The sequence below is a fragment of the Eubalaena glacialis genome, chromosome 6 (genome assembly GCF_028564815.1).
Source record: "Eubalaena glacialis isolate mEubGla1 chromosome 6, mEubGla1.1.hap2.+ XY, whole genome shotgun sequence".
NCBI lineage: Eukaryota > Metazoa > Chordata > Mammalia > Artiodactyla > Balaenidae > Eubalaena > Eubalaena glacialis.
This window is the reverse complement of record NC_083721.1, coordinates 75,996,519-76,023,065: the sequence shown is the minus strand read 5'-3', so window position 1 is coordinate 76,023,065 and position 26,547 is coordinate 75,996,519. Positions and strand designations below refer to the sequence as shown.

Sequence of the window (26,547 nt, the reverse complement as noted above, 5' to 3'; positions counted from 1 at the left end):
TCTAGGGTATTATTCATTTCAGTTATTGTATTGTTCATCTTTGTTTGTTTGTTCTTTAATTCTTCTAGGTGTTTGTTCTTTAATTCTTCTAGGTCCTTGTTAAACATTTCTTGCATCTTCTTGATCTTTGCCTCCATTCTTTTTCCGAGGTCCTGGATCATCTTCACTATCATTATTCTGAATTCTTTTTCTGGAAGGTTGCCTATCTCCACTTCATTTAATTGTTTTCCTGGGGTTTTATTTTGTTCCTTCATCTGGTACATAGTCCTCTGCCTTTTCATTTTGTCTGTCTTTCTGTGAATGTGGTTTACGTTCCACAGGCTGCAGGATTATAGTTCTTGTTTCTGGTGTCTGCCCTTTGGTGGATGAGGCTATCTAAGAGGCTTGTGCAAGCTTCCTCCATGAAAATCTTGCTTTAACTAATTCTTTAAAAGAACTGTATAAAGTTCTTAGAATGGACAACTGCACTTTAATGTCACATTTTACAGAGTAACCCCTAGGTGGCGGTAAACTAATGTATTTTGAGCTTTTTCATACACGCAGAAATGCTTTTTAAAGTGTCCTTCTGAAAGAGCTCTGTTAATCAGCGATCTTATTTGAGACCCCTAAAATGTTTTTCTTTTGCGTTTTCAGCAGCTTAAAAGAAATTTGTGTTTAATTTGTGTTTAATTGTGCCTATGTAAAAATTGGCAAGTTGTTTGCATAATTTTCATTGTTAGTAAGACCTCTCTATTGAATAAGCTTTCTTTCTTTTCTTTCTTGCTTTCTTGCTTTCTTTTTCCCTTTCTTGCTTTCTTGCTTTTGAAAAGGAATATGCTATTTTTTTAATTGAAGTATAGTTGATTTATATTTTATATTAGTTTCAGGTATACAGCATAGTGATTCAATATTTTTATAGATTATACTCCATTTAAAGTTACTATAAAATATTGGCTATATTTCCCTGTGCTGTACAATATATCCTTGTAGCTTATTTATTTTATACATAGTTGTTTGTACTACTTAATCTCCTACCCCTGTTTTACTCCTCACCCAGAGGATAAGCTTTTTTTAAATATCATTAATGTATTTTCATATGCAGCTGAATTTCAAAAATGGCTTAAGTGCACACTCAAAGAAAAGAGGTTAGCCTAAGGACATATTTAAGATAACATGATTGTTAGTTGAACTAAATGCTAAGTAAGGATATATTCTGTGAACTTCTGCTTGTATATAACATAATGAAATTCTCTACTTCCCAAGTTTACTTGCTTTGTCATTGGAATCAAAACAAAGCTATGTAGCTGTGGTGCAAATAAAACCCAAATCATGTAGAACTTTGTGATTCCCGTGCAGAAAAAATGCAGTAGGTCCTATCTACAAGAGGAATATATGTATTAGGTAAATCTGAATATTTTTTATTAAAGCAGAGGCTGTAGGTACTGACTTCAGGAATTTTATGTGTTCATGATTGTGGTTTTCATTTTTAAGTTTGCATCTGGTAATCTTTATTACCTAATATTTCAGTTGGAATGCAATGATGTTGTCCTGTTTTGGCGAATACAGCGAATGCTTGCTATCACTGCAAATACTTTAAGACAGCAACTTACAAACACTGAAGGTAAGCCACAGAAGGACCACTTTCTAATTTGACATGAAAAATAACAGTAATAACATTTCAGTTTAAATAGATGGATGCCAAAATATTTCCTGAATATTAGATTTATTAGAAAATCAAAAATTATAATTTGCCTTTAAAATGTTAATGAAAATAAACCATAATTGAAAAAGATGGGAGATAAACATACCAGGAGTTTTTCTTCATTACACAAAAGCTCTGTTAGGAAAGGACTCCTAAGCATCACTTAGGTTTTTTTTTTTTGTTTTTTTTTTTTATAAATTTATTTATTTTTTGTTTATTCATTTTTGGCTGTGTTGGGTCTTCATTGCTGCACACGGGCTTTCTCTAGTTGCAGGGAGCGAGGGCTACTCTTTGTTGTGGTGCGTGGGCTTCTCATGGCGGTGGCTTCTCGTTGCAGAGCACGGGCTCTAGGCATGCAGGCTCAGTAGTTGTGGCACACGGGCTCAGTAGTTGTGGCTCGCGGGCTCTAGAGCGCAGGCTCAATAGCTGTGGCTCGCGGGCTCTAGAGCGCAGGCTCAATAGTTGTGGCACACGGGCTTAGTTGCTCCGCGGCATGTGGGATCTTCCCGGACCAGGGCTCGAACCCATGTCCCCTGCATTGGCAGGCGGATTCTTAACCACTGTGCCACCAGGGAAGCCCCATCACTTAGGTTTTTTGGGGAATCTGTACTTCCATTAAAGTGTTAGAGCTTAAGAATAGGACTTTCTCTGAGCATATGTATTAGTTTCATGTTGATAAAAGTACTGCATAACAGGTAGATATTCTTCCTATAACTGTGAGAAGTCTGAACTTAACAATAGATTTATCGTGATGAGAAAAATAAGAACTTGCTCTCCATATATTGTTAATTTTATCATCCTTGTGCATTCATAAAAATCATGCTTCTCATGTTTCTTTATTTGCTTTTAACAGTCAGGCGATTAGAGAAAAATGTTAAAGAGGTACTGGAAGATTTTGCTGAAGATAGTGAGAAGAAGGTAAAATTGCTTACTGGTAAACGAGTTCAACTGGCTGAAGACCTCAGTAAGTAATCCTTCCTGCCCTCCATCTCACTGCCTTTTCACCTTCCTCATGTCCATTTATTTCTCCATCTCATTTTAAACTTATAGAAAAGTATGTACAAAGAGCTTTTTCCCCCTGAACTGTTTGAAAGTTGCTGACCTGAAGCGCCATCAGTTCCAAGTACTTTAACGTGTGTTTTTTAGAAACAAGAATTTTCTCCTAGCAACCATCAAAATCGGGATGTTAGTAACACTGATAAATTACTACATCTAATTTTCAGACTCCATGCAAGTTTCACCTGTTGTCCTAATATTGTCCTTCCACACAAGATGTTCCATATTCATCTTGTGCTTTCCCTGACCAAGCTTCCCTTTCTGGAGAATGATATTTAGAAATCAAGAACTAGGAACCAGATATGTTTATCATTATTGAAATATCACTGTTCCCAGACCCACTCGGTGGAGCGAGGGAACAAATACTATGTGTGTGCATGCGCATATATACACATATTTACATCTGTATTTCTAATCATATGTATATATCTGTATTGAAAACCATAAGTTGACACCAGTGCTTTCCATTTTAATCTAATAATACCAAGTTCATTCTAATTTTTTCCTTTTCCTTATTTGTAATTCCTTTTTCTGACAATGAGAAATCTGGCTCTAAGTATCTTTAATATATTTACTTATTTTGGATCTTATAAGAGGGTCCTCTTACTTATAAGAGGATCAGTCCTCTTATATGTAACCAAATTTGCTACTGTCCCCTTCATTGCACAAATGTCCTTCTCACCCAGCTCGGTTCTTATCACCCAACTCCAGGCCACCACCACAATACCTTACCCTGTGTTGACACCCTTTCCACCTCATCTAGGCTCTGACATTCTGTGCCAGGTTGCCCTTCCTCACGGAGTCCTTTTTACTGAGCTCATGCTCTGACACTGCCAGGCATCTCTCTCTCTCATTCTTCCTACCCCCTGCCTGGCTACACAAGCACTCTTCCTCACCTGAAGCCCAACCGTGCTTTTGTAGAGATACTGTTTTCATTCTGCTTGTGCTTTGGCCGCCTGCACTGACTCTCCTCCTACACGGATCCTCTCCTCACTACTGGGCAGGTCACCAACACCCCCGTACGAACACCCTCTTACACCTGGTCTGGCTTTAACACCTATACCAGGGTGATATGGCTCCCCACCTTCAGCCCCTAACCTAGCTGGGCCCTGTTAGTCACTTTGTCACTTTGTTTTTGGGGGTTTTGGGGGGGGTGCGGAGGGACATTTGGTTCTTCTTTGAATGCTAGTGAATTCCTAGCTTTAAGATGTTTGGATTGCCTATTAAGATTTACTTAGATACTTGAGAACCCAAGGAAATCAGTGAGAAGTTAATATTATTAAATAAAAATAAAAATACTAGTGGTTAGTGCTTCTGTTTGAGTTTACCTTGTTACACGTTTCCCTTATTTCAGCTTCATGAAACAGTATTTTTTTCTTTCAGTGTAAACTTAAATTTACTATCTATGAATTTTCTGATATCCAGAAGATAGAACATGCTCAACCAAAAGCAGTTCTTCAAATTTGAAAACAGTTTCTAAGCTGAATATTTAGCACTACAATACAATCCCTAGAACATGCAAGCGAAACCAAGCAGCGTTTTCCTGTCTTCTGCTGTGTGCCAGAGCAGCATGTTCTCCTCCACTGCTTGTCCTCTCTTCCTCTCTCCTCCCTACTATCTCAGCTTCCTATTTCTTTCTCTTTTCCTTTTCCTTCTTTCTTTAGGTAATCTTTTTTTGAAACATATCTCACTTTAACTTTTATTTCCATCTTCTGTTGCTATTCTTTCAGTTTTTTCATGCTGCCTTGGTGGTGTAGTTAAGTCTGTGCTAACTCATAGAAGGCCTGTGCTTAAATCTGAACTACCGTGTACTAGCTGTGTTATCTTAGGCAGGGTATCTCCCACAGCCTTAGCTTCTTTGTAAGAATGATACTATAATAGTTTTTTTTACAGGGTTGGTAGGGGAATTGGTTCAAAAAACATTTGGAAGTTTCTGGTTCATAATTTCATGCTAAATTAGTACTGTTACAGGAAGAGATGTGTCAGTATCACAGTGTATACAGATCTATTTCTTTCGTATCCCTCAAGACATAGTTATCAGACAGTGAAATACTTCCATGTGTTTTACCAGCATATACATTTTTAAGTGATTAGAAAATGATGTGTCTTTTCTCGTGTTTTATAATAGAGTCTATAACCCCATCATTTTCTACTCCCAATTTGAAATTTGATTGTTTAAGGAAAGTGTATTGCTAACACAAATTTGTGCACTGTCAAGCCAAGTCTTATGTTTTCCTGAGAAAGTACTCATCTGACTCCCTTGAAATGATTTACTACTTTTGTATATATGTAATTATTGTCGTGTTAATGTACCAAATAATGTCCTTGGAAGCAAGTGTTTGACCAGTGACTCAGCCTCATCAGTCACACTAAAGGAGATGAGCCATGACTTTGTCCATTAGTTGAAAAAAAATCTTGAGAGTACCTTTCCTTTACTGTTTATGTTCAGTCTAACACTTGCGAATATGTTCATGGATACTTTCAGCCAGTAAACTTTCACAGTTTAATGGTTAATACTGTCTTACACAGATCAAAGTTCCTAGTATAGCATATTCAGTTAGAATGTGTTAAGTCGGTTAATGAAATTTAGAGAAAGGGAGTCAGAATTTTTGTTTGTTTGTTTTTACTACAGTTTCAGAATGGTACAGGGTAGATTATTGTAGAGATTGGTAGAAGTTTGATGCATCATATATTTTGCCAGTTTCAAATCATTTCACCACTTTACTTTGGGGATTCATCAACTGGTTGTCCTTTAAGATGAGTACATAAGTAGTATGGTATTCGCTCATATTCTGGAGAAAATATACCGTGTTCAGTATTGAAATGAAGCCACAAAGCTAGAGTTAGGAAGATGAAGGAAATGAAAGAAGAGCTTACCTCTTCTAGTCCTAGGAGGCTCATGAGATGAGGAGGCATACAAGGAAGCAGGACTCTGGAGATGCAGTGGATTCCATAGGCGGAGCAGGGGAAGGTCAGGAGGAACCTGGGACATCTTAGGATGTAGAAAGTAAGGAAGTAGTTGAAGGATGATAGGGACACGTCACCAAGATACAGAAGCCAACGTGCAGAGGTTCCTGTTGGCCAAAACTAGGACAGTTTGGGCATCAATATAAATAAGAACAGTTATAAATTATAATCCATTGAATAAAACAGGAGTCCATAAATTGATAATTATATAAGTAAATGAATAAAATCAGTGATGAGGAATGGAGTGTTTGTATAATCACACAAACTATCTCCATGCAAAATAATTTAAAAGGAAAAAAGAGTAACTTTACAGTGGGGAAGCCTGGTAATAACCACCTTAATCAAGTGGTCACAGTAATATTATCAGTAGTGGTCAAATCAGAACTGTGTGCCACCTTATAGAATGCAGTGAGAAGAACCCAGCGTCACTTCTATGATTTTCTTACCTTCAATGTATAACTTAAATTCAATCATAAGGATACATCAGAAAAACCCAAATTAAAGCACAGTCTACAAAATAACTGGCTTGTAATCTTTAAAATGTATCAAGATCATGAGAGACAAGGAAAGACTGAGGAACTGTTCCAGGTTGAGGGAGACTAAAGAACAGGAAAACAAAATACAATGCGTGATCCTGAACTAGATCTTTTTGCTCTAAAGGACATTCATGGGACAGTTGGTGGGAATCTAAGGGTTACATGGTAGTAATACTTCACTGTTAATTTTTAAACTTTGTTAGATTGGGATTATTTAGGAAAATATCCTTATTTGTAGCTAATACACAGTAGAATATTTGGGGCTTGTGGGGCATAATGACAGTAAATGATTCAGGAAAAATGTTCTTTGTAGTATTCTTACAACTGTTCCCTAAGTCTGAGAAAAGGGTAAAAAAAATATTTAATTTTGTTTTTATAGCTGATAATGGATCAGGGATCATATGAAAATAATTTAGAGATAATGAGACTTTTGAAAACATGACCTCTGAAGATGTTGAAAGACTGGGTTGCCTCATGGACAGTTTAGTAAAATACATAGCTAATCTTTCCACCTTATTCCTTTTTTGCATTGTCTAGTCATACTCAGAACTGTCTGGTGTTTAAATATGTTCACTATGACCTTGATGAAATTCTTTTGATTTTATAGTGAATTTTGTCTCAAAGGATTTTTTATAGATACTTAAATACAGCATTAATTTAGGTAAAATCTATTTGGATTCCCAGCATAGTTTTTAATGTGTCCAATGTATTTACTGAAACAGACTGCAATTTTAAAACGCTTTCTTTGGAGAGGAAAAAATTGGCATGTTACAGCTCAATTTAAAGTGTTTCTTTCTATAATGATCTGCTTATGGTTTATAAGATATATTTTATGATTGTCATTATATAAAATAAGTAATAGTGCTAACATCTCACAGACTTTTTTTTGGAATTTATTCTCCATCCCAGCCTGGAAACTGAGTGTCTGGACACTGGTAACAACTGCTAGTAATGTTGCTAAACTGAGTTTCATCAGAACAGCATGGGATTCTTTTATTGTTTGCTCTGTAAATATCGTATCAACAGTTAACTAGCTTATTGTGAGTTTTTGGACCTTGATATCAATTGCATGGGGTTTAGAGCTTAGGTTTCTTTTTTAACTCTTGTTCACCATTCCCTGTGTACATAATCAAAGAATCGCTGATACCCAGGAATTAAAGGGGTATTACCAATCATTTAGATTGTTCTCTTCTTATTTTACAATAAATTCCTTTTCATTTTTGTATCGAAACTTGAATCTATTTATGAATATAAACTAATATTTGAATAAATTTCCTGTGCCAGATATTAGGTTATGTGTTTAACATGCAGTCTCATAGGTATAGTCATTTTTCTCATGTTATAGAAAAAGAAACGTCAGCCTAAGAAACACACAGATAGTAACTGGTAAAGCCAAGATTTGAGCCCAGGTCTTTTAACTACTCTGCTGAACTAATTTGAGGAAAAAAACCCCAAGGTGTTAGACAATATAATTATATAAAATGGTCTTTGATATTTGGAAGCTCCCATAGTTAACAGTGTCCTTTACGGAGAGGGTCAAAAAAGACATACATGTTAGTTATGACCGTGATAATCATCATGATCATTATGATCCTATGTACCTCCTACACTACAAAAACTTTGCAGCTTAAACTTTCAAACGATATGAAAACTTTGATAGCACTAGAACATCTGGGTAAGAGAACACAAAAGTGTAAATGAAGCCAGTAAACAGACTGAAGGAAGTTAATTTTCTTTATGTGACTTGTTAAATTGTCTTGAAGTACACTCAGTTGAATTCCGCCATAGGTAAGTAGTATCAAAGTTGCCCAAAATTCAGACACAGCTTTTCAGTGTGGTGTGTTTGTACTTAGAGACTTAAAATCCAGCTGTAACAGATACAGAATCTTTACTTGAGCATAATGGCTGTTATTCTAAGTTGAGGCTTTTTGTCGAGCTTGTCTGGGAGTGTTGAAATGTTTTATAATAAGCTTCAGTGTATTTCTTCGTATTTCTTGTACTTTACACGAAGAGAAGATATGCTTCAGTCAAAACCGAATATTTCATATTTACATCTATCTCATTTACTAATGAAATGTGAAAACAGTCATAAACCTTTTTACTTGGGCTACCATTACACAGGCTTATTTTAATGATAATAGTTTGATGTCCTCAATGTTAAAAACAGTGTAGCTTAAAGAGGCTGGTAAATTAGAATTTTCCAATATCCGCAGCTTTTTTTCTCCCGTGGTTAATTTGCTCTGCTGACTCTCTACACGAGGTGGCAACAGCTGGCCTTTTTACTAGAGGTCCGGGGATTAGAGAAGCAGTCGCAGCAGCGTGCTCGGCCTCTTGCCTCTGTTGACTGTTCTTTATTGTTTGATGCCTGAGCATCTCCCAGACAGCCGGCAATTGTTTCTTGAAACTAAAGTTTGTTTCTCTTGGCAATATACAACGCTGGTGGGGCTTGTCTTTGTGTCTCCTTACTTTCCCAGTCTCCTCTTATCCTCCATCCTATGCTTTCTCTTGATACTTAGAATGGAGTAAAGATACAAGCTTTCTATCTTAGTGTGCAGGAGATTCAGTCTTGATGCTAAAAACTTAGAAATGTAGATGACAGATGGAAATTTCTTTTTTCTCTGAGCTACCAGGTAGTAACAAATTATTTTTATAATGAAAATTTTGTTTGTTCTTCATAATTAATGTACTAGTGAATTTTTTAAATTCTGGTGATAAGAAGGGAGTAGCAGCAGAATGGTCCAGTACTACCATTTTACAAGCTAAGATCGGAAGAGAAATGCACCTCAGCTGCTTAAGTTTAAGAAGTACCTTCATTATCTCTGAAATATAATTCTAATTAATAAGAGAGTTAAGAGATGTCTTCATGCCATGTTAAAACTTGGGTAAAAAGTAGTCAGGAAATATCTAGATGGGAGAAGCTTCAGCAAGAATAATTTTGTTGTTCTTTATTTAGGAAAGAAAAATAGCAAGATACTCTTGAATTTAATTTTCATTGGCTCCTCCACATTCCTAAACTTCTGCCGTACTTGCGGAATCCTTGAGGGCCTTCATGGATGAAAACCGTGGCCGCGAAGTAGTGTGAGACTGAAAATCATCCTAGAAGGATTATTGTACTCGGAATCTGGAACTTAAAACTGTAGAAAAAGGAAGTCATGTGTTTAAACTATTTTTCCAGAGGTAGGGCTACGGCATGCATATTTTGCCAAGTCTCCGCAGGTGATTGTTGCCACACGCCGCCACCGCCCACTCTGCCCCCGCACCAGTACTCTGGAGAGTTCTTCATGTTTACAGCGGCACAGTCTGTTATTTTTATTAATGGGCATGAAATCGACATATATCTTCTTTTAGTAGAGTCTGATAAATCATGTGACTATTGAAAATTTGTTATTTGAACTATTATCTATAGTAGCATGTTCATTTTGTTTCTGTAGACATAACCAAAGAAAATGAATTTTAAAGGGATTTAAAGGAGGAGAGGGTAGCACTGAGTTGTAGAATTCTAGGTACCTAGGCAACTGTAAAAACCATAATCTCTGTGGCATCATTTATACCTACATACTGTGATTGTGGTTTTGGGGCCAGTAATTATAGGCACTCAGTACTGCTTTCTCATCTCTCCTGGCTTCTGGCACATTTCTAAGCAGTCTTTCCCTCTTTGTCTCTTTTTTTCTTATGTCTCTCACTGTGCCTTCTCATACATCATTATTATCTCTTGGTCCTGAGCTAGTGTTTTTCCTCCTCTCTGCTTATTGGCCTTCCTTCAGTGGTTAAAAACCTTACTGAGGTACTGCCAGTGTTGTTTAATTGAGCAGAAGGCAGGCTTCCCGCTCTAGACAACTGCAGATCAACCAAAATAACCAATTTAAGAAAAAAATGTTTTCACGTCTATTATGATTGATCTATTCTGCCAAAGCCATTTGCTTCTTTCATCAATTCACCATATTTTGTACATCATATTGAATGTGTGTGCTGAATGTTGGATCATGACGTTTTAATACAGGCTCTTCATTACCCCCTTCTCTTAACTTAAAAAAGAGGGAGAAGAAAGCTTTCTTCCACTCTGTCTCACCAGAAAACTGCCACCTCATTTCTCTTGTAGAGCAGCTCGCATTTGCTGCATCCACCCCTATACCCACACATTCCTTTGCTAGCATCTTGCAACTAGCTTTCATCCCTAGCAGAACCACTTCTTACTTCTTTCTAGGTCGCCAGTGATGTCCTAATCCCCGGTCCACCCAGTTCACCGAAACACTCATTTTTGTGTGTGTGTTTATTAGGAATTTTTAAGTCGATTGGAATATTTTTATTCTATCTGACATTTATGTACTTTCTGGAATGGTTAGTAGAAGTGAGTATATTTGAGAAATGGAAAGATTGGAATGTTTCTTTTCTTCACTACAGAATAAATAGCTTCTTTCTGTTTTATGTTATCAGTGTTTGAGGTCTTTAAGGTATCTTCTCAGGGTTAAAGTGATTGAATTTTTAACTTCTGCCTTTGTGAAATATTTTTCCTAGTAAGGTGAAATTGACAAAGCAGCTAAGGAAGAGAGTGAAGGATTATTTTTACCTTGAGTCTGCAGAGATGAAGTAGACTCTGCCTTTGTGTTGTAGTCCAAAAAAGGGAGAGAGAGTGAGTTGACACAAAGAATAAAGTAATCCTCAGGGAGAGTCCTGTGTGTTAGAGAAGTAGTTATTTACATGCACAATTCCACACGATGAGTCCGAGTTGTGTGCTTTCCAGGTTATTGATGAGAAAATTCAGACTCAAAATGGGGCTTTTACAGTCAAGCACATTTTTCATGCCCTAAGTCTGTCTTTTAAAGACAACATTGATGGATATTGATAAATTGGTACAAGATTAAAAGGATATTTACTTCTCTGTAATCTTTTACAGGCTACTGGTATTCAATGCTGTACTAGCAAGTATATTCTTTTTTGCTTTAAACTCACATTTTAACTGATTAAAAGTGAGAATAAAGATAGGAAAGGGCTCTTCAGTAATTTATGGATTGAATTTTTTTGTTGATCATTTTAAAGTGGTTTCTATTTATGTGTTATGTATTATGTGCTTGTGTGTATATGATTATGTATAACAAAGTGTACATTTTTAAACCTAGAAATGAGGCTGGTTTTCCCCTTGTTATTAATGCTTACCACTCCCTCAGTAAGACTTTAGGATGAGAAAATATCTACATTTTGGATTAAACTTTGATTTGTTTTATTTTTTAATTATGTATTCTCTCCATTCTAAGATGGAAAAAAATGGAATCTAGTTATTGAAAACTAAATCGAATTGGAAAACCATTGATCTGTGGAACAGTATATTAAAAAATAAAATTAAACAAGATACGAATAAATTTTTTGAAAAAGAGAACTGTCTTGAAGGACAACTTGATGCACACTGAACTGGTAACCTCTGTGAAAGAGGGTTCTCAGGATAGTTGCAGGAGGGGTTGAGGACAAAAGAAATTTTAATTTCTTTACCATTTTATACATTTCTAAACTGTTTCCAAATGAGCATAATTCAGAATTACCTTAGAAATTTCATATTCTTAATTATCACATTCATAGAAATGATTAAGCTGATTCATGATATGATCAATTTTAAAAGTGACTGATGTCTTCCCAAATAACCTCTTGGTAATTGTGACACCAAGAGACATTTCATGGGACCACATAGTAATTGGCTGTCATCGTATCATCCTTTGTGGTTGGGGTTTCACTTTGAATTCTTCCTATTTCTAGTAACTGCCCTTCCTGGATCTGTCACCTGTGAATGAATTGAAATCTTTCTTGAACTGGTGAAGTTTTCACACTTGTACAGCCCATTAAAGATAATAGATTTTCTCTGCTTCGTCGTTACCTACTGTGTTTGGAATTCGTCCATTTTAATTTCTCTTAGAAGAACTTTTTCAGTCTGTTCCTTAGTTTTAGTCTTTTGAGTTAGATCTTTTTTCTGGGCCAAGGAATTCAGGTCTTTTGTAGTCTCTCCTTTTATTGGTACCACTTCATATTCTGTGTCATGTGTACCTGTCTTCACCCAGTACAACTACCAGAATTTTAGGTGTTTTTGCTTTAATCTTTTTTATCACAAAACTAGTGCATATGCATTGTATAAAGTTAGAAGATATAGATGGCAGAATTTTTTAAACTATTGCCACTGCCGAGAGATAACCACTGTAACATTGTATTCTAACAAAATTTTTAATGTGATCTTAGGGATATAATTTGTTACACTTCTGGAACACATTTTTCATGAAGAAATCTTGGGTTGGCTTCCTCTTATACGCCAAATCTTCAATTTGTTGTCATTGCTCCTATTTCTGGTTTCTCATCTATCAGAGTAGGCTCAATTTCTCTTCCTTTTCTTCATACAAACTTATTTCAAAAAGATTCCCTGAGAGGAATAAGCAGCATTAGTAAAAATAAAACCTATGGTACCCATTGCTTTAAATAGGTCAGGGATTCCAGAGGCTATATAGTAACAAAACATGTACTAAAAATCACTCTGCTTTTAAAGTTAATCTCCACCTGTATTCAGGACCCTGGCACTTCCTATATGTACTTGTACCTTCATTATGTCTCTCTTTCTTCAAAGATGCTGAAATCATTCCCATCTTAAAACTACTAGATTGATTCTTCTGTGCACTCTAGCTACTTTTGATCATGATTTTCTTTTACACAGGAAAACTTTTTTTTTTCCTTAATAAATTTATTTATTTATTTATTTTTGGCTGCGTTGGGTCTTTGTTGCTGCGCACAGGCTTTTCTCTAGTTGCCGCGAGTGGATGCTACTCTTCGTTGCAGTGCGCGGGCTTCTCATTGTGGTGGCTTCTCTTGTTGCGGAGCACAGGCTCTAGGCGTGTGGGCTTCAGTAGTTGTGGCACGCGGGCTCAGTAGTTATGGCTCACAGGCTCTAGAGCGCAGGCTCAGTAGTTGTGGCGCATGGGCGTAGTTGCTCCGCGGCATGTGGGATCTTCCTGGACCAGGGATCGAACCCGTGTCCCCTGCGTTGGCAGGTGGATTCTTAGCCACTGCGCCACCTGCGAAGTCTACAGGAAAACTTTTGAATGTTTGGCTGCTGCCTCTACTTTAAACCATCCACTCTCTTCTTAACTTTGTAATCTTTTATTCTCACTTATACTGAGATTGCTGACAATCAGGAAAGCAATGAGCCAGGCAAGCATTAGGAATAGAAAGTATTCTCATGTAACTGCATCATTTGGTACTTTGGAATCCAAATTAAATCCTGTTTGGAACTCTATATATGTGCTTTAAATTTGTATAGAGCTTTGCACTTTACACAGTGTGTTATGTTTGTCTTCTAAAGGCCTATAAGGCTTGTAAGTTATTATCCCCATTGTTCAGATGGGGAAATTGATGTTCACCGAGGGAAATGATTTAGCCAGTTACATAAATATTTATGGCAAAGCTGGGGCTAACAACATGTGTCAGAGATAGTATCTTTTTAGATTTGTTTTGAGATTCTGTTCATCTTTAGTCTGGGTTTGTGCTAGTGGTGACTGTAGATAACCAAGTTCATATAGTTTGGCTTCCTTTTTTATATTATTTTCAACGTGTTATTTTTAGAGCCTACTCTCCTAGTTCAACTAATCATTAACTCGAGAACAATGAGTTTGTCTCCTAAAGAAATGTGTAATGGTTTTCATTCTTCAAAAAAGATAACCCAGGCTTATCCATCTATGCATTCTTATTGCTATTTCAATTTTATTCCTTTTCTGTAGAAAAAAAGAAATTGTGACTTATAATTTAAAGGTGATTTTCTATATTACTGAATGCATGAAATGAATTCTGAAGTTGCATTTATGTCTTTGAGCCTTATTCTGCCTTATGGAACCAATATCAGTAATGATACCAATTTATAGGGTTATAGTGAGAAATAACTGAAAACTTATGAAATCAGCCTAAAACAACACAAATGCCTATCAGTTCTCCTTGTGATAAGATTAATAATACTTTGTCCTTATGTAGCATCTTATTTAAGAGATATAATTGTATTCCATTTTTGTTTTTCATCTCACTTAATTCATAACTTCATTAAAGTCTGCAATTTTTAATTCCATACTTTTTTCTATAAACTTTCAGTTTGGCTCATAAATCAGAATTACATTCTCCCTTCTTGTATTATTTTCTTTTACTTTTAAAATTACATTAATGAGCTGACTGTTTAAGAATCATTCTCATGATTCATTCATGTTACACCTCCTTTTTAAAATTTCAGCACTGAAGGTCTTTTGACAAACCAATATTTATAACAGTTTGACAGCAGGATGAGGCACAGCGTTTGTCTTTGTAACAGCTTGAAGAAAGACCCTTTCCAGGACCCAGTCATGCAGTTACAATCTTGACCTCTTTCTTATGCTGGGAACATACATACAGCGGCACCTCCCATGTGTTTTCTTGTCCCATTGACTGTCCATTCACTTCCCATCTGTTTTGCAGTCTTAAAGGAACAGAAAGGGCCCTCTTCTTATAAATCTGTCTTTTCAGGTGATAAATGATGTCCTGTCTCTTTAAGGGCTGCCTGGGTGGTTTTCCTTCTCTTAAAATGTTTCAACTTCCCTCCTAACAAAATTCAGAGTAAAATATGCTTTTAAGAAGAGGAAAATAGAAAAGAAAAAAATGATGAGTTATTTTAAAACCTTAATTGTTTGGGACTGAATATTTTACTGGTCATTACGCTAACGCTTTTTTAGCTTTCCCAATTAATTACCTATATCATAGTTTTTAAATTGTAGTGATATTTAGGTTTTTTTATGGGGAGAAAAAGAAATGTATTCATTTTGAAATAGCGTATTTATTTAAACTTTTTTGAGAAAAAAAATGTATCATTAATGAGTTACCACATAAAATAACTTAAATATTTTTTCATCATAGTATGAGTTGATAGATGTAATGAATATGGAATATTTTATGTACTGGATACAGAATAAAATAATTCACAGGAGACAATTATAATCTTATGGTAGAATCTATCTATCATTCACATTTAAAAAGACGATCATGAATCCCATAAAAATGTATGATTTTTTTCTGTTGCTGAAAATAATGACTTGAAGTATAGATTTTTATATCATTGAGTTTTCTGAGAATTGAGCAGAAGTAAAAATACTTTATTTTTTTCTCTCATGTAGGGATTATTCATAGAAGGTTAAATGTGACAAATATTGTCCTCTCAAAATATTCTTAAATTACTGATTTAAAAAGTATTACCAGTGTAAAAAGATTATTTTTAGAATATTATAGTATATTATATGAATCAGCTACCTAGTGGTATATCTTCTACAAACTAGCTTGTTAGTTTATTAATTCCCTGCCTTATTCCCCAAACAGTTTGAGGCAGCTTATAAAGATCTACCCTGTGCAAAAAGTAAAAATACTTGAGTGGAAATATTGGGTGGAAGGGAAGAGAAAATCCAGGCAAGTGAAATAATGTGAAATTTGGGATAAGATTGGTGCTCAAGGGTTCTGCGTACTTTGCTATAAGCAAGCTGCATATCTGGCCCTGAGCTTCCTAGTAGTGTTACCGAACTGAACTCTGGTCCACTCGCCCTATGCACAGCGAAGCCAATCAACTGACACTGGGCTGTGGTGAAGGAAAGTACAGCATTTATTGTAGGACCCCAAGCAAGAGCAGGCAGCTCGTGCTCAAAAGACCTGAACTCCGTGCTGGCTTTCAGGAACGGTTTTTAAAGGCAACCATTAAGTGTGAGGTTCACAGGGTGCTTGATCAGCTCGTGGACATTCTTCTGATTGGTTGGTGATGAGGTAACAGGGTGATGTTTAAGGAATCTCAGTCATCCACTTTCCAGTTCCAAGCAGTCTCGGGTCTACTTGCTTGCCGACAGCATGTAGTCACCTTCCTCCACTGGGGGGAGGGGGGGGGTCTTAGTTTCCACAGAACAACTCGAAGATATGCGTCAGATTGTCATCTACGTCCCTTCAGGAGGAACTAGGAGTCCTGTGACTCTGTTCTAATCATCAACTGCTTGAGTCTGCTCTTTGGAACTCAGAGAAGGTCAAACAAGAAGCAGGGGACATGGAGGGCCTTGTACCTGGGGAATGCTCCGCGAGGTCCTGCTCGGTTTCAGTCCCCTCTTTTCTTTGCTACTTCTCAATCTTCAGGGGGACAGGGACGGGACAAGAAAAGGGATAAAGTTTCGGGTAGAGAGGTTAATCATAAGCCCTGCAGGGGAACTTAGTTTTAGGGGGAGTTGATTTCAGTAGCTGATGCAAAATTGAAAGCAGAGTTGGTTACATGATTTATGATAGCTCTCAGACAACAGCACAGCAGTTGCTTAGCTGAAGCATAGGTATATCTGGTACACACACCTGAGAGAAAAGTCACTAGTCCTCATAAGAGGAACACTGAGTTATATGATATACTGAATCAAATGACTGCACATAATCATGAATTTCATGGGGCTCTTTATTGTAATGTTCCTCAGTGTAGGCCAGTAACAAGCAATTCTGGACAAAATCAGAATGATGCCATCTAAATAAATAGCTATTTGGTTTGGCTTATCTAAAGATGAAATACATAGCATCTAGAGAAATAGGTGAATTATATAGCCCCCATACAATTTTCCATAAATGTGATTTCTTCTTGCAACTGAGCCTTTTAATAAGTATCAGGTAGCAGAGAAAGTTCAAGATTTTACACCGATTGACACTGACAAGCACCTGGAATGGTGTGACTCTATTGGTTAAGGGCAGGTCCATAAGAATTAATAGCTGAGATGAAATTAGGGTTGCCATCTATTTATGAAAGTGTAAAGGCCTAACCAATATAAAGGCCTGGGTATAAAGCTACTCTGTGTTCATCCATACTGAAGTCTTTTGGAGAATAGGCTTCAAAATTCAAGAAAGTATTTTTTAAGAGGTTTTGATTATATTAGCCAAAAAGGAGCCTGGTAGAAATGCTCAGTTAAAGTTGTTTTTAAAATTTAGGCTGAATTTATTCACAAGTCACTTTGAGCTGTTTATACATTCAGCAGACATAAATTATAATTTACTTCACAGACTTTCTTATGGCAGCTTTCTTTCTAAATCATATTGTTTTGGGGTCTGAAGTAGCAAATTTTTAAAATAATCATCTTTAATGTTTGGATTAAGTATTGGTTAAGTCAGATCACTCACCAATAAATAAATGAATGAGCAATGAATGAATATTCATGGGCATCTATTACATAGCAAGTGCTGTAGCACTTGCTGAGTGATTTTAAATGACAGACTTTTTTGTAAGTAGGTAATTCATACAAGCAGTCCCACATTGATTCCTGGGGGGGAAAAAAACAGTATAAAACTGATCTTTCTAAAATGAATTCTGCAACCCTATGAGAATAATATTATCATTTGTGGTTGCATTTTTTACTAGGAGCTTAATTTAACATCAAATAAAAAGATACTAAAGAACAAAGAAAAGACCATTTACAAGTTTTAAAAGGTACAATTAAAACATGATCAGTTAGAATAGTACATTTCAGTCCTAAGTTTTAAAGTAATATGGGCTTTTTTTAGACTGATTCCCTCATTTCAGAGAGAAAGAAACTAGGACCGTGATTTGTCTGCAGTCGTAAGATTAAAGGCAAAACCAGGACTAGAAACTTAGTTCCCCTGATCACGTTATCCTATACCTGTTAATACATTATGTTCTCATCTTGATAAAAATCATATGAAATAACTACTCCATTGATTGTTAGGGGCATTAGACCAGGGATTCCTAACATTTTTTTTTTTCATCAAACACTCATTATTGTATACTCTTGTGAAGTCCATGTTTGATAAGATTTGTCTACAATGCACATAGTTTTAATTTGAAACATAGAATTGCAATTATATCTTTAATCAGCCTAAATAACTAATTGTTACAAGAGTAGATGTAATTCTAGCCCAAACAAAGATTTCCATTTGAACTTTTGAAACAATGGAAATAACCCAGAGAACTCTATTTCCACCTCACAGACTCCTGGAAGTCTGGGACCCCACCCAGCTTTACAATTTCTGTCCAAGTCTCAAAACAGCTTTCCAGGACATAGGAAACGATGCCTCCTTCTTCTGTAACAAGCAGAAGTATACTGTTTGTCTTCATTAATGAGTCTGTTTAAAAATAATCATACCTATTTGTAGGGGAAAAAAATTACAGGGCCAAGATTCAGAAGATAAGTGTTAGATTTAGCTATACATCTTTCACTCTGTATCTCTGGCTCTTCCTTTCAGCTCTAAGAGGTGTACATCTTTTCTTGTGCTAAGTCTAAGATTTCGACTGTAGTTTTAAGACTCTTGAATCTGGTCTATTATTCACTTTTTGTTGTTGTTGGTTTTCTTTCCTTGTTTCCCTAGATGATTCCTTTAAATACTGAATTTCTAAAGAGCACTTACAGTGTAATTGTCTAATGAAAAGCAAGCCTGTTTAGGAACAACATATATAACACAATAAGAAGTGTTCCTTTAATTTTCAGTCTTTTAGTGAACCGCTTTTTATAGCAAAATCTCACCTACAAGGTGTCCTCAAGCTTGGTACAAAATGTGTATGCAGTATGTTATAAAACAGTTCTGTTAAGGTACATTTGGATCTTTGGATGTGTGGTTTGTTTAAAATACACTGCATTAGTGAGTTTGCAGCTCGTTTCTTTATGCTTTCTCTAAAAACATCAAAAGCTGTAAAAGGTTTATTTCAGTTCATGTGGTAGTGTTTTGTGTGTGATTCTTTGTTCCTGTTCTAAACTGTTATTAACCACTGAAGTGAACCTTCTCCCGGGTCTGGCCTTTTGGTATTCACAGTGTATTCAAATCCTAATTACAGATTAGTCTATATTTGAGACTTTTAGAGCAAGTATCAGAAGTCTCAAAAAGAAAATGAGAGTAGCAGTATCATTTCATGTGGAGATAAAGAGACCCAAAACATGAATGAGTGTCAAGTCATCCGAAGAAAAGAAAAAAGAGAAGGAACTTCATTCACTGAGACTGACGGTTTATGAGTTGGGGATTATGGGAATATTCATGACTCAATCAAGAAGCACAATGAATTGATGTTTGAAATTGTTCATCTTTTAAGTAAACATTGGACAAATGGAAAGTAGACTCAGTATTCACTACATGTGGAATTGGCTATTTCAGTGTAACAGAAATAGCAGTTTGTTAATCCCTTCCTGAGTTGGTTTAGTTTATCAAGTAAATCACAAATTTATAGGAATTCTCTAGCTATATAAATATTTATTGCAAATATTTAATAGAAAAAGGAGTTTGCTCTATAATTAGCCATGCTAATATATATACATTTTCTGTGTGAAAGTAAGTTCTAATGGTGAAAAAATTAAATACCATAATATTTGGGGATTTGAAAACACTGTAATAGTGAGACATTAATTTGGAAGGATCAGAAAGTGTTAAGTGTTAGTTGCTAACATTCCAACTTGATTTTTACACATAACTCCGTTTTCTGTGCAGCCAGGAGGCATAGTTGGTATACAAGACAGTGCTGGAACCTTACATCAGAATTTAAAATGAATGAATTCAAATATGGAAAATAATGCTGCTATATTATTTGTAATATAGCTTCCTTGCAAAGCATGAAATGCTTGTGTGTGCTTGTGTAGTCAGCATATTTTAGCCTTCTTAAGGTGCAATAATTAAGTTGTCCCCCACCCCACCCCCCATTCCCCCCCCCCGCCCCCGCAAAATGCTATTGTGTTCTAAGACCTGAGCATTCTCTGTTCTGTGGTGCTTTATGTGGTTCAGGTGACCCACCAGCTTTCCTTGTTCTTGACTGTCAGTGTATACCCTGCCTCCTGTTCTCAGACTTGCTCTAGCTCTTGTGATCCTGGCATAACATCCAGGAAGCATGTTAAGTGCTTTTTTTCCCTTCTTGATAACCTACAGCCCTCATTTTCCATGCCATACTTTTGGGAACTTCATTTATCAAATATTTATTGAGCATATATAGCGAGTCAGACATTGTTGTAGACACTGAAGATGCTAAACTTTTTTGGGCCAGTTTCCTACTCTTATATTGTTCTCCAAGGGTCTCTCCAAGTGTGTATAGATCTAGTCTCCTCAAGAGGTAATAATATTCATCCGAGTATGGTAACATATTATATATTTTTTAGACATTTCTAGGCACAGAACTACTTAGGAGGTGCTCAGTAACTATCTCACTCCCTAATTTTTATCAAAATGTCTTATCTTACATAAAAGGTAGAACTTTCAACAAATACACTTGAAATAATAGCATTTGTTTTGTTACCATTTAGAGTCTGCATATGGTAGCAGATCTAGTATGTGTTTCTTAATTGGAGGAGTGTGGACAAGGCTAACTCTCCAGGCTTAATGTCCTCATCTTTGGCAGTGAAACCTGCTGGGTTGTATGAGGACCAAATGAAATGTGGGATCTGACATCACGCAAAACATAGTAGACACTTACAGACTTAGATAGAGGTAGAAAGTAAGCAAGGAATTCTTCTCAAAGGCAGGGTATACTGTGTGTCCCCGTGTCACTCCATTAAGTACATTGTATAAGTGAAGGAATGAATGAAGAAATGAGTTTTTCAATTTAGTATTAAAAGGATACATTTATCACAACTATTCTTTTTTCTTTTAACATTTACCTCCATCCTCTTCTCTCCTCTCCTCTCCTCTCCTCTCCTCTCCCTGCATTACTTCCTAGTAACTTACTAATGTTTTTTGTGTCATTCTTGAGGTTTCAGTACAGTGTCCTGATATTCCGATTGTAAAATATTTTGTAAAAAAGCTTTTTAAAGGGAAATTTGGTAATTTTTTATTCTGTGTTTTTCATATTTAAATTAATTAGTTTTTTTTTAACTTTCATTTACGAAAAACATCACTTACCTCTAATTTTAGAAGAATTTGAATTTGATTCAGATTCCACAATTAGGCACATGCATCAGAGTCGCTCTTGGCTTCTTTCAATACAAATAGATCTTGCTCTGAACAGTGTCTTGTGAGTGATGCTACTGTATCACCCACTCACAGATAGTCTGTCCAGCTGAACACAGAGGTCATTGACAGGGCAAAAGGATGGATAGAGCTGGCCGTTCAGCTGCCTGATTGTACTCTGATCATGGAGCAGATAGAATGATTTCCTTTCTTCATACAGTATAGTTTTCCCAAGTAGAAATAGTTCTCAGTCTAATGTTAGAGAGCTGCTAAGGCTCTGAAAACTTGTTTTAGATTTCCATGTTTTGTGCTATTTAAGCTAGATGATTTTTTAAAGACCCCATCCGTTTCCAAAATTCTATGAGACAGTTGAGAAAACTTTTTTCCACCTGTTTCCCAACCCCCTTTAAAAATTCTTCAACTGATGATAGTATCTGGAACTCTCTAAATGTTCAATGAAGAAAATAGGTGAACTGTTTCTAAGCAACTACATGAAATAATTTTTAAAATAAGAAATGTGGCCTTATTTTGAGAAAGGAAGTATGTTTACTGGTTTGACTGCTAGTTTAAAAACAAAAAAAACCAGACTACCAAAAAGTACAAACTGAACTTCCAAGAGTTTAATTTTTTATATATAAGGAGTTACTCCTGCCTTTGTGATAACTAAAATCATATTTTCTCAGTAAATAACGATTAAAACAATAGGGGATCCCCCTCCCCTGGGTTTTTTTGGTGTGTGTTAGTCTCGGTCTAATACCAAGAATTAGAAGTGCTGAATTACTGGAAAAAAAAGATGAAGACATTACGTTCTTTATATGCAACCCTGGTAGGCTGTGTTGAGTCCCCGCAATGCTAATAAGAATTTACAAAAAGGATAGTTCTTTTTATTGGCTACTCATCACAAATGCTGTCTCACTGTTAAAAAGGGATACTTATATCTTCAATTGCAGATTATTTATTTTTAAATGATACAATTTGTATCTTTTAAAAGATACAAATGTTGTAAATCAACTATACTTCAATTTTTTAAAAAATCTGGAAAAAAAAAAATAAACATCATGATAGTGAGAATATTGTCTTATTCAGGCTTTGCACTATGCAGCCATTCCGTGACTGCCAACAAATAAAGTATGCATGAAGTTCTGGGGGCAAAAATATAAATGTTGACTCTTAATACCTCTTACATGTTTTTTTCTCTAAGATATAAAGTAGAATGCTTTGCAGTTTTGCCTCTAGATCACCAGCTTTGAACCAGTCATTTCACTTTAATTGATAATTCTCACCAACATGTTAAATTGTGTTAACAGGACAAAAATATTTGTTACCATGCTTACTATAACCTGTATTTTAAAATGGGAGCTGCATGATTAGGTTAGTGAAGTAGAATAAATCACGACTTCTGTTTTTAATATTAGGAGATTGGCGTGTCCTGTGAATAGTTTACATTTTGAAGGAACTTTTTATATTTCAGAGAGAAATCATAGATTTTATTTGAACATCTATAAACATGAAAACCTAAAATCAAATAAAATAATGTAAATCTGTCATCAGTGGCTCTGGTGTTTTTAAACTTTCCTCATTCACAGCAAGAAAAGTACGTTTTTATTTTTTAAAGTGTTATTTCCTTTTTCATGTTTGTTGAAAATATTTCCTACAATTTCTTTTGCCTTTCAATTTTAGGACATTTTGACATATAAAGGGTACATTTTAATGTCCTATTGGTTGATCTTTGTAACTCTCCCCATTACTTCATACTTAGAAAGTAATTTCCCACTTGAAGGCCAGTTATATACTCACCTGTATTCTCTTCTAATTTTAAAAAATGGTTTCATTATTTTATATTTTCCTCTGTTCCAGATAATGCTAACTGTGAGTCCTTGGTTAGACTCCAGAGAATCTGACAACTCCTTAAAATTCTATACGTAATGGTATATTTATCTATACTTGCATTTTTCCATGTAAGGATCCACAGCTTGTATTAAATCCTCAAAGGGATCTGTCACAAACCCCCACGCTCCTCCCCTTCCAAAAATTTAGAAGCTCCTGCTATTACATAATCTGTTCGAACTTTATTTGGCTATAAGATGGCGTGTGGTGCTAAGGTAATTTTCCCTCCTTTTCCCAAGTCGTTAAAGTATCCCAAACCATTTATCTTCTATGATTTGTGATGCCTTTGAAAAATAAATTTGTTTTTAACTAATTTATTATCTCTTTTTATCTCCACAGAGAAAGTTAGAGAAATTCAAGAAAAACTTGATGCTTTTATTGAAGCTCTTCATCAGGAGAAATAAATTGTAATAAGTGAGTAAAAAACTTCTTACTGCATTGGTAATGACTAAACACAAAATTTATATTTTAGACTTATTTTAATAGTTTATCATTCTATTAAACTATATCCAACTTGTTCCTTAATAATAATCTTAATGTAATTAAATAATTTAAAAAGGAGGAATTTCTGAAACTAGATTCTAAATTTTGTATGTATGATGTTCCTTGGAATAACTTGATTGCCTTGTGGCTAAACTAAAAATATCCTCTAGAACTCTTTGAACAGAAGAAAGGTGAATAAAGCTAAGATATTTCATAATGTGCAGGTGGCTCATAGAGTTTCTGTATGTGAAGAATTGAGCTGTAGCTCTCATTGTTTTATTTCTCATTGTTCATATTCAATGGATAATTGTGTATATGTTCACTTGCAAAGCTTTTTATTTGTCTTGACTAAAAATTTTAACAATTGTTCTTAATCTTATTCTCAATGTTTAAAAACATTTAAATAAACCATTTTTCAATTTAAAGTAACTTAGATAGCTGTAGAATTTAGGACTCTTCTGAATGTATGGGCTCTTGTGTAATTCTGTAGTCTGGCATTTTAAGCAGTTCCCAATAAAATATTGTATATTTGAAGACTTCCCTTAGTAGCAGAGCTAATTGTTAATTATTGCTGAAGAATTATAATTAGTAAGTCTTTTATAGAAGAAGTTGAGAAAGGGAAAATGCTATAATTAAGACCTTATCATTAATTTGAAATATTTAATTACTCACTTTATCTGTGAGCCTTACACTATAGGCAGCCTGCAACACAGTCAGAAGTGAAAGTAGAAATGTGAAAGATTCATTCTCTCCCTAGATGCATTCTGTTCAGAAAAGGCCCTTAAATCAGACTACCTACTTTCTTGTAGTGTAGGGGCGATATATTTGAGAAAGCAAGCTAGAAAGGGAAGCACAGCTCAGACCAACATCATTCAGAACAGTATACCAGCAATGAATGAGAGAGGAAGGAGTTAAAAGCTTTAGAATAATGCTTTGTTACTTTGTTTGTCTCTTTCATAAGTTAAGACTGGTATATGGATGTATACAAAAATATATCTAGGAACTAAATATCAATCATCTGTAACTCAGACCAAACATAATTCAGTGTTTTTAAGTGTCTGTGTTTGTAAATGTTTTATACAACTTCAATGTATGAAAATTTTCTTTTAAAACCATGAAGTGTTACGATGTCTTCCTCATCATCATAATTACTATCAGTAGTTAATGTTAGAAACAGTTTGAGAGTCTTCTGGATTTGGAGATTCTCTTCATAAACACCAGTTTACTTGATGTCTTTGTTTACACATATGTTTTTTTTTGGGAAATATTCACAGAAACCCCATTAAAAATATAAGGTACGTTTCTGTCTTTTCAATGAAATAAGGTAGCCCAAAGCCAACCAGTGTTTTACAGAACAGTCATTGTCACTTCCCTAAGCTGATCAGTGTGACATCTGGAGTTACTGTTGCTGCTGGAAACATGCCTTTTCCTGCCACAGTGTCTGTCTCGATTGCAGGCCAGGGCAGTCCTATGAGGCCGGCTGTGTACAGGAAAATAGTCCCAACTTTCTTTGTTCCCTACTTGTCTCTACTCTCTATGCCACGAACTGTTACATATATCTGTGAATTGGACAGATGATCTATTTTGTATCCTGCAAATCCATTTAAAAGAATAAATCTGGCAAAATTGTAGCCTTGCTTCATTCTGACCATTTAATAAAAGTTACCAAGCATCTTAAGGAATACTTTTGCAATGACAGTTTTAAGATGCATGGAGTTACCCAGCCTGATCGTTTTGAGTAACCAATTCTGATACTTGCTGAAGATGAAGTCCAATATTTGATTCATACATCATGTTTGATAAAATTATTTTATATTGTTCTGGTGGTGGATATTTTAAATTTAATAAAACTAGCAAACTTAGGCAGTTAAGCTTCAACATTTTTATGATCATGCAGTAGTAAAATTTACTTAGAAATTTTACATTTGTCTCCCTAGACCTAAATTTATCAATGAAAATTCTGTTTATTTTTACAGACCTCCTACTCATAATATAATCACCTCTGCACACATCTGAAGAAAGAAAACTCCAGAGCCTTTTGTCCTGCCTTTTTTTTTCTTCTGCTATTCCACCTTTCTAAACATAAAATAAAGTCATGGAATAAAAATGATTTATGCGTGTTAGAGGCACTTTAACCATCAGCTGCCTTTTCAATGAAAAACAGTGGAAATGGCATTAACATTCTATTCTTTTGTATTCAAGTGACAAATTGGGATAATTTAACTTGGTATGGCCAGTAGGCTCAGTCCTTGAAGATAAGAAACTCGCTCTCCTGCTTGTTGTCTCACTTGTAGTGGCACTAGTTCAACTAACTCATTAGCTGATGTTACTCCATGTCGGTTTCTTTTCCAGAAAAAGAATGCTAGGTGTTTTGAAATAAAACTGATGGCAATTTTCTAAAGGCTATCAATTGTATATAAATTGATGGTAACCTGCTGAGTTGTTGTCTGTATCTGTAATGTTCTGTATCCAGAAACTATTTGACCATGATAATTCAGTTTATATTCGTCACATGAAAGAAAGTGAGTTAACAGAAAAACCCCTCAAATAGGTTAATTTGTATTACAATTCCGTGTACATTCAGTGAAAGATTTCAACCCTTCATTGACAGCTTAGAAGTTGCCTTAGAAGCTAAGTGAGTAGCAGCTTACCTATTTGATTCAGTTGATGTTTTTGTACTCTCTCTACCCATTTGAAATTCATTCATTTTGGATGTTGTATACTTGAGCTAGGCTTTCTTGTTAACAGTCTTTTTTTACCATTTGACAGAGCTGTTGGTTTGTGACATAGGATAGGGAAGATTAAGAATAATCAATTGACTAATTTCATTTAGACTAATTTCAGCTATTGTCAAACATTTCAGCTAGGCCTCAGGAAAAAAGCCTTCTTTCATAAGACTATCTTAAATAGAAATTATTTCAACAATTAGAATAATGTTGACCATCCACCTCTTCACTGAATGTTTAAAGAAAAATATAAAGTTTAATTCATTGCGGTTCAATTACAATAATATCCTCACAT

At 35.4% G+C, this 26,547-nt stretch overlaps 1 protein-coding gene across 5 annotated transcripts in view; it reads left to right on the top strand.

Moving 5' to 3' along the window:
• Positions 1-25,636, top strand: part of OPA1 (OPA1 mitochondrial dynamin like GTPase) — a 94,455-nt gene extending 68,819 nt beyond the window's left edge. For 4 of the 5 annotated variants that reach the window (XM_061193262.1, XM_061193260.1, XM_061193261.1 and 1 more), the window contains 3 exons: positions 1,507-1,600; positions 2,535-2,645; positions 9,194-9,381. In XM_061193262.1, the coding sequence (XP_061049245.1) occupies positions 1,507-1,600; positions 2,535-2,645; positions 9,194-9,297 (309 nt within the window). In that variant the 3' untranslated portion in view covers positions 9,298-9,381. Of the gene's footprint in view, positions 1-1,506; positions 1,601-2,534; positions 2,646-9,193; positions 9,382-23,382; positions 23,458-25,502 lie in introns of those variants that run through there. The other variant, XM_061193259.1, reaches the window with a different exon arrangement.
• Positions 25,637-26,547: the final 911 nt, after the last annotated feature.